General features: G+C 36.4%; 1 protein-coding gene across 1 annotated transcript in view; it reads right to left on the bottom strand.

Annotated features, from left to right (window-relative positions):
- The window catches only part of NCOA3 (nuclear receptor coactivator 3), an 87,210-nt gene that overhangs the window by 21,716 nt on the left and 56,013 nt on the right, over window positions 1-9,481 (bottom strand). Inside the window, exons 4-5 of the mRNA XM_009282213.1 lie at window positions 2,730-2,837; window positions 851-1,023 (exon numbers count right to left, since the gene is read on the bottom strand). Of these exons, the coding sequence (XP_009280488.1) occupies window positions 851-1,023; window positions 2,730-2,818 (262 nt within the window). The 5' untranslated portion in view covers window positions 2,819-2,837. The remainder of the gene's footprint in view (window positions 1-850; window positions 1,024-2,729; window positions 2,838-9,481) is intronic.

The raw sequence follows: 9,481 nt of genomic DNA, 5'->3' as shown, positions 1-9,481 counted from the left end.
GGGGGGAAGGAGGGAGGGGTTTAAAAAAAAAAAAAAAACCAAACAAAAAACCAAACCCTTTTTTATATATATATACACACACCCCTCACTATACATTTAAAAAAACAGGTTTTGCATATACTTGTCCATTAAAAAAAAAAAATTACTATACCACTAACGTTTACACTAGCTGACAAAAACTACTAAAACTTGATGCACTGCTATTTTCTCCTTTGTTGACTTAACTATATCCTCAATACCGTCAACCGCACTATCTAATTATTTGATCTCAAGCTGAATGCATTTTAAATATATTGGAGTCCAATACTTTTAGGAAGCATGTCTTAAACAGCACAAGAAAAGAAAGCAAAGTCCATAGAAACATAATAGGAAAAAATAGCAGTAAAAATAATATATGTGATTGGAAGTGTGCCACATAAGAATCTAGGTGTTTTTTAAGAAATTCACGTCAAAGCATTAAAGTCCCTTTAAGCATGAAGTCCCTTGAAGTGAAAGACAACAGTACGTATTCTTCATACCAGTGGGTATTTGGTATATCATACCAGCTGATGGTACAGTATCATCTGGACTACCTCAAGCTTTCCTAGTGTTTTCAGGAAACTGACAGGAAAGACCATACAAAGTTTTAAAGCCCTGATTCCCAATTAAAAAAGTGATGGTAAATACTTGCTTACTTTTAAACAGAAAATTATTTAAGGCATATTAAAGGTTTGGTTCAAGTCGAAGTCTGAAGACTCTCAGTTACATGCTATTGTGAAAAACACTACTCAATTTCCCAAGTAACTACTGCTTTGAAAAAGGAATCACAAGAAAATGAAATTAATTATTTTGGCTTAGCAGGGAACTGTACCTTGCTCTTTTATCTGTCGAATCTGTCTCACCGTTTCTTTTAAAATAGCACATTTGTCTGGTTTGACATTGAAATTGTCAATGTCACTCAGATTAGCAGATATCAGTTCAGCCAGTTCTTCAATGTATTTGCTTTCCTGCTCACGCCGACGCTTCTCGCCACTGCAGGTCAGACTAGGAACCAAAAACATCATTTCATATACTTGCATACCGTCATATACAAAAGCTGTGCTCACTCTGTGAACTTTAATGTACTTTATGTAACACCTACCTATTAAACCTAGGTAGTAGTTATTCTTCCAGCAAACATAAATCTGAAGGGGTGTGTGTGGGGGGGTTGTTACATTGTTGTTTGGTTTGGTTTTTGTAGGGGGTTTTTAAGAATTTTAAGTACAAATTTATCTTAAGAGGATATGAGAAAGTTACTCATCCAAAAAATCCTCTTGTTGATAACTCTATTGTTAAATTTAATGAAAATAGCAATTGCCTGTTATAAAACAGTAACACTCATACAGAAAGTATATTTTAACCTTAAAAGTTACTTTAGATCTGTTTATAATTTATTAGACAAATGAAATAGAATTTTAACATTCTATGAAACCCCTTTGGTTTGCTTGTAACAAGATGACTACAGAAGGTGATACCTCAGAGAAATTTCTAGGCATCAGGACAAAAATGCCATCTCAACATCCAAGAAAATCAGAATCCCAGACAACATAATGTTGCTGGATAAAGTCTCTCTCTGAAATTCCTTTTCCTACATAGATTCATGTGCTGAGTAAAGGCACTGTCTACAGCCTAAATCAACAGAGAGAACAGTGTCATACACAGAGTATGCCAAGAGTAGGAAAAGGAGGACTCAGGAGAAAGGAAAGGGGCAAGAATGGGCACACTGAGGGAATCAAAAGAATGAATATTCTTTGAGAAGAAACCAAGTGAAAGTTAGGAAAATATGCATGGACCAACATTGGAGAAAACAAGAACGTGACAAAGCAGGGGCTTGAAAGACAAAGAAAGCTAACGAGGGTGACAAACTGAAAAACAGAATTCCTGACTGGACAGACAGACACTGGAGAAAAGGAAAGAGAAATCGGAATGGAGGACACTCACAAAGAGATACTGGGATACGTTGGGAGAATCTGAGGATCTCATACACAATCTGTTGCATGATGGAGGTAATTAGCATGGAACAGTGGGGACTTATATAAAAAGGAGAAATACGAGTACACGTGACACCTGGTATTCTGGTGAAACTGAAGACAAATTTAATAAAGGTTAATACTCTGTGGGAACAAGAACATGAAAGGATAACACAGAACCCTTAACATGTGTTGGAAAGCAATGAGGTTGGAGGGGACAGAAAACCAATTCCCTCAGATAACTATCTCTGACAGAGTTAAGTGAGGGGCAGCGAGACAGCATGGAATGCCAAAATTCGAGATGAGCTTGCAAAGAACTAGTCTGGAGAAACGGAAGTCAAAAAAAGTGTTCGACCTATTAAAGTATTCTGTGCTGACCATAACCACCTGAAATGAGGCTTGCCAAATCAATTACCAGATATAAGATGCTGCCTTTGAAATTTCTGTGAAGCAAGAAGTTTTTCTTCTTTTGCCTTGCAATCACAGCTTCAAACAATGATTCCTTACATGTTCACTCTATTAAGATTTCCGCAAGAGTCTAATTATAGAGCATAGTTCATCAGCTTTGACATATCTACACAGAATAGTAAAGTTTTGTATCTTCACAACAGAAGCTGGCCTAGAGAAGTTTTCAACTGAACAAAATTATTAGTTAGAACTTACTCTAAATCGCAATGAAAAATTGAAAAATGTTTTTAAAAACTCATAATACAAAAAAGAGCGAAGTCTATATAAACCTACCTTGCACCTGGTGTATCACAGGGCAATGGCTTGCGCTTCCTTGACTCATTGGTCAAGCTATCCAAGGAGTTTTCTCCTAATCCACTCATCTTGACCACGCATCAGCAACTAAAAGCAATAAAATAAGAGTTGTGAATGAACCTCTCAAAATAATAATTTAAAACACAGAGAACTTATCCAGATAAGTTATTTACTTTTATTAGATTTATGAGTCAGTATTTTTACTGGAAATCCATATACCTTTTTAGTATTAAAAAATAATATTTGGTTACCATTTTTTTTAAATCTATTTTGTATCTTGCCAAAACATAGGCTTACAAAGCTTATATATCAATGTAAGCAAAAATAAATGTAAAAAATGCATTTAATTTGATTCAGAGATGTTTAAAGTTTTGTACCATAGTACTGGGACCACTGTATAGCTCCAATTTGTCTGAAAATAAAAAGATTCTCAGTGTTTTAATGTATGCTTAGATAACTTGAAAAGAAAGTGGTAAATTAACATGTTATGCCAAAATGTAGCTAAATATAAAGGATAAAGGCTGATACCATTAAAGAAAAAGGCAAGTGATACTCTAAGGCAATGAAGGATGGGTGACCAGAACACTGAAAATACAGAAATGTTGAATAAAATTTCCTTTTCTGTATGCTCCTTTTTTCTCTTCATGTAATCTAACCACTGCAGTCACAAATAATTGTCATCCTCAGGAGTAAATCAGTGGGCTTAAATGAGAGTTTCACACTTGGCTCGGTATAAAGCCAACAGATTACTATTACCATCTCTAACTCAACAGGTTACTATAGTCTTAACTTCGTATCTCTTGCTAAACCTTCTAAAACGAACAGAGTTTTCTAAAACTTTGAGGACAAGGCAAGCAAAGACTTCAGAACTCTTTCAACTCTATTGCTTCTGCAGCAAAGATTCGGCCATAATCCAGTAAAATAATAGGTTGCTTTTGTTAAAGTCTACTTATGTTAAACAAACCTGGCAGATCATATATCCATGACACTCATCTCCCCTCACTCCCCAAGAGGAAAAAGGAACACAGTCACAGAGGAGAGAAGACACCTATACCAGATCCTGCTATGCTACAATCAATGACATGCTGAAGGAGGAAAAAAACTTTTTAATGGATCTATCCTATTTATGTAGCCAGAGTATTTTAGAACATAATTACATCTATAAAATAATCTAACAATTTTTATTTGTTTTTTTGTACCACAATGACAAAAAGACACATCTGGGCTGTTAGGAGTTTAGCATGATTTTATCCTTTTTACAGAAATTTCCAAATTAAATGCAAATTTAATTTACTGCAATCTGGTTCAGACTGCAGTTCTTTACCCCATACAGCAACAACAGTAACTGGTCTTAAACATTTAGGTAAGACAGTTATGTTTGTTAGTTGGAGAGAAACTTTTCCATAACATATAACCCGGGCACTAATAAATCTTTCAGGAAAAAAAAGTTCTTTAAGGACCTCCACAAGCAAAACCCACCATTACTACAGTTATTAAAAAGAACTGGCTTAGGATGAGCAAATCCCTAAGAGTCTGTGATCGCATATGACAAGGACAAGGACCTGACAGACACACTTTCATCTAAATGAAGTTTATGTTAAGGTATCAGAGGCTGGTAGCCAACTGACTTGAAGCAGCTTTGCAGAACAGGATTGGGGCACCCTGGTGAGCAAGAAGTTAGTTAAACGCAAGTCAGCAGTGCACCCTTGCAGTAAAGGAAACCAACCCCTTAGAGAGGCACCTAGTCAACTGAATGCTTCCAGGACAAGACATCTAAAGTATTACTTCTGATGTACTAACCTTCACTGATTGGGTTTTTTTGCTTACTAGCTTTTTGTGGCAAAAAAATAATACTGCTTTAGTTCTTTCTAAAGTCTAAACTGAAATGGCAAAGACACACAAGAACACATTTGCATGAAGCAGCATGGGGGTTGCTTGCAATAGCTGACCCTGTTATCGCAGGATGTTAGCTACGGGTGGAGAATTTAAAAGGACGTTCTTCTTACAGCAGTACAAACCTTTGAAAGCTAGACAGGACAGAGGACTGCTGGCTGCGCTGAAGAGCAGACATGGGATTACTCTGGCACATGCACAGAGCTCAGAAGTAAAATGGCATCTCTTTAAAGCACAAGTTCTCTTTGCAGCTAAGCAAATGTTACAATGCTTAACATAAAATTGTATTTATAACCAATCCTCATCCGAATTGATATGCCTTAGGAGAGGAAGGATAATGTGTTTTGTACATCACAATAAAATTAAAAACAACACTAAAACATAATCTTGCATTTGAAATAAACAATTACAAAAGATGCCTAACTCTGTAACTATGGTCAGGGACTGCACAGATAAGAAGTTGGTTTTACATCTAAATATTTGATACAAAACCAGGATGAATAAGACAAAACCCAATATACAGAGAGAGAGAGAAGAGCAAGCCTGAAGACTTTTAGTCAATCACATATTCCTCCAGGGCAAAAACCTCTCAAATACATTTATAGTGGCCCACCTTATGTGAAGTTCAAGACAAATACACTGTTACGCCAGTAGATGACAGTATAGCACTGAACAACTGCAGGGATAATATTTCCTTCAATTAAGCAGCTAAATGAAAAACTACTCATCTGAACAAGTAAGCAGTTTCAAAAACAGATTATGTAAACAGGCTATGATCATGCAAAAAGCAGTTGATTATCTGAAGCTGACACTCAACAGAATATATGACTCATAAGGTCTTATGCCTACAGACCCCTCAGCTAAGGCTGAATCCTGAGAGTCATTCTGTAGGTGACACGCACGCGCTTCAGGATTGGTGCTTCCCTCCCTGTGACTGCATTCACAGGCAGAGTACAGAGCTGCAGGGTTAAGAGCTACTGCGGAAAGAGAAAGGAAGAGCTTCAAATATAAGACTTAAGGATAGCTCAGGAAGGGTGTGGGCACAGCAAGTATGTCAGAAGCCAAGAGTAAATTCTATTTAAGAGGGGGAAAGATTTAAAATACGTTAAATAGTTGAAAAGTTGAGCTAGGACAGACATTTCACCAGAACATAATTTTGCAGGTAACAGGGTTGCGTTAAATGATTTAGAATGGAAATGTCACTTCTGGTTTAACATCTACCTGCACTGACAGATAACTCACAATAGGATTAAATAGAAAAACAAAATTACTACATTTTGTCTCAGAAACATGACACATATCAGAGAATACAACCCTTCTTCTATTTAAGAAAACATTTGGGTGCCTAAATATAGAAGCTTGGAGAAGGAAGGAAAAATTAGGTTTTAGAATGGAAATGTCACTTCTGGTTTAACATCTACCTGCACTGACAGATAACTCACAATAGGATTAAATAGAAAAACAAAATTACTACATTTTGTCTCAGAAACATGACACATATCAGAGAATACAACCCTTCTTCTATTTAAGAAAACATTTGGGTGCCTAAATATAGAAGCTTGGAGAAGGAAGGAAAAATTAGGTAATTTGTGTAGGCTTGTTCCCTATTATTACACCCAAGTAGCTTGTGGTAGTTTATTCAGGCCTGAAGCTGCGGAGTTCCTGCACATGTATTTTCCTTTCCCTAAGAGTATCATTTACAAGCTGGGAAGGCACGCAACGCCTAGAACAACTCTGTAACTGCTTAGCTAAGGAAATTACAGAAGCTGCTTCCCAATACAGATGGATTTACAGTACAAATTGTTAACAGTCAAACTAATTTCCCTACTACAGGAAATATTAGCAAAAGAAGCCATTATTCAGTGAATTAATAATGAAAGAAATCACCAGTTAAAAAGTACCAGGTGTTATATTTATTCATTGAATATGAACCTATAGTTTCTAATATAGAAAATAGAAAAATCTGACAAGTGTTCTGCTATTTTTCTTCAAAGTTGCATGTATAAGCTCAAAAAGTGGATGGCAAACCTACTGCATAGAAGGGTAACTAACAGTGGGACTGTATTATGAAATTCAGCTATTGATACATACTATTAGCACTTTTTAATGAAAATTCTATAAAAGTATTTGCTTTAAATGCAAGATGCTACAGCAGATTGATTACACATAAGGATGAAGAAATGCTGAATATAACAACTCGATTTTTCAAAAATTTACCTGTTCCTAGTTTATATAATTTATAGAGGAAATTTCTTGGGACTGCCAAATTTTGAAGTCAGGTACTTCATGAACAATAATTCCTATGCATGTAATGATATTTAAATGTTTGCTAGTCTGATGTCATCTGCACCACCAACTAATTTTAATTTCTAAATTAAACTGCCCATGTTACTCTACTGTATTAGAATACTTTGTCATCTTCATTGAACATTTCATAAAATAAAAGCATTTTATGCTACACTCCATTTAGCTATTGAAAACAATGACACAAAGCCACACTTTGTTCTGTCCAGTATGACTTTCCAGAAGTTATTTGGAAAAACAAAGCCCTAGCTCTTGCCAAAGAATTTAGAAAGGTATACATTTGTATGAAATAGAGAATGTTAAAGTTGAATAGAAGCAAGTATGTCCAGAGCCCTCCAAAGTTAATACTTAAAGCAAATTTGAGAAAAAACAAGATGACATAAGAGATGGTTCAAAGTCTTCAAAGCAAGACATTGTTTAATTCCATCGGTTGTGTCAGTAACGAACCACTATATACTGATGTTCCTAACCCCACCAGTGGAGCAGAACCAAAGGTAGCAGTATTTGGAGAAAAAGTTCCAAACTTTCATGATTATCTGCAAATACTGAGTACTGGTTTCTGCATTACCATTTGATTTATCTTTTCAGATATAATCCTAAATTTTCCAAAATTTTTCTCACTTATCAAAAAGGGGAAACACGAAAACAAAAAAATAACAAAGACCTTTTTGCTCATCAATAAGCGCGTAGGAAAAACATTTGTCCTTATTAATAAGGTGCACATGTCTACATCCTTTGCAGTGGTCGACAGCCAGCTGAATATGAGCCAGCAGTGTGCCCAAGTGGCCAAGAAGGCCAATGGCATCCTGGCTTGTATCAGAAATAGCGTGGCCAGCAGGAGTAGGGAAGTGATCGTGTCCCTGTACTCGGCGCTGGTGAGGCCGCACCTCGAATACTGTGTTCAGTTTTGGGCCCCTCACTACAAGAAAGACATTGAGGTGCTGGAGCGTGTCCAGAGAAGAGCAACACAGAAGCTGGTGAAGGATCTAGAGCAGAAGTCTGATGAGGAGTGGCTGAGGGAACTGGGGTTGTTCAGCCTGGAGAAAAGAGGCTCAGGGGAGACCTTCTCACTCTCTACAACTCCCTGAAAGGAGGTTGTAGCGGTGGGTGTCACATGAGGAAAAATTTCTTCACCAAAAGGGTTGTCAAGCACTGGAACAGGCTGCCCAGGGAAGTGGTTGAGTCACCGTCCCTGGAGATATTTAAAAGACGTGTAGACGTGGTGCTTAGGGACATGGTTTAGTGGTGGACTTGGCAGTGCTGGGTTAACGGGTGGACTTTATGATCTTAAAGGTCTTTTCCAACCTGAATGATTCTATGATTCTATATACTTTTCACATGTCAGGTCTGTTCATTTTCTCAGTGAAAACCATAGATGGATTGTTAAAAAGATACTGGTTTTTGCACGTCACAGGTAAAACAAGTTCTAGTAATCATTAATCCATCCATTACAAAATATATGTACAGCCTTCCAAACAAAAACATAGAATTTAAAAAAAATTGTCAGCATTAGGACTAGCGTTTTTCAACCTGCCAGGGTTTCAGTATTTGACAGGCTAAAGAAAAACAACAACAACAAACAAACTTCTAAAATTTTGTCCTGGACAACCAAGAAAAAGATGCTCATGTCGACAACACAGCATGTTTGAAATCAGGAAAGTTCCTAAAGCCATTTCCTAGAGAGCATTCAAGTCAAAAGGTCATCGAGAAGTACTAAGCACAGTAAGCAGAAAGTTTTCAGCTTGATACGATAGTTTCTTCCCTGGTCTTACTCGCTTCACCCTCACACAAATTGGAAAGCTACTAACTTAACAACATTCATTAGATCACTTTCTGCTAGTTTGTCTTTCAATGCACTGGTTTTCTTCTCCAACTCAAGCATTATTCCATCATGTCCATGTTCTCAGTAGTTGTAGATGAAAGACCTATTCACCAAATAGGACATGGCAACTGGGTCCTAACAGGGGCCCAAAAATATAAACAATTAGATGCTTCAGATTTAGTTTTTGTATTTGTTTAGCTGAAATAGTTGACCACACACACACAAAAAAACCAAAACCCACAAAGCACAACCGTACGATACTAATTTAAAACATAGCCAAACTATTTAAAAAATCGTATTATTTGCATGAAAACATTTTTAACGCTTCTTTGGTCCCATGAAACCATCAACTTTTCCCTATACTAAATATATGTATTCATGGTATCTTGCATGCTTGGAAGCTCTTCTGTCTGAGCTGATTTCTTGTTTCAAAAATTCACTAGGGGAAAGCATAAATTGGCTCTTAGCATTCCCCAGAATAAGCCAATTACGAAGAATTAAATCCAACCAGTCCTTTTCAATAAATCATGAAGATGGTCTGGAATTTTTTTAATTGTATATAATGTTAAAATATTAAATATAATCCTCCTTTCTAAAACCCAAGACATAACTCACACAGTTTTTTGAGATGCAAATTGTAATAAACTAACTGGTTTATGCTAAGAGAAGCCCCAAATATTTGAATTTTATTTGATATAAATAAAACTATTGG

This window comes from Aptenodytes forsteri, unplaced genomic scaffold, assembly GCF_000699145.1.
Source record: "Aptenodytes forsteri isolate BGI_AS27 unplaced genomic scaffold, ASM69914v1 Scaffold149, whole genome shotgun sequence".
Lineage (NCBI taxonomy): Eukaryota > Metazoa > Chordata > Aves > Sphenisciformes > Spheniscidae > Aptenodytes > Aptenodytes forsteri.
This window is presented reverse-complemented; position numbering and strand designations above follow the sequence as displayed.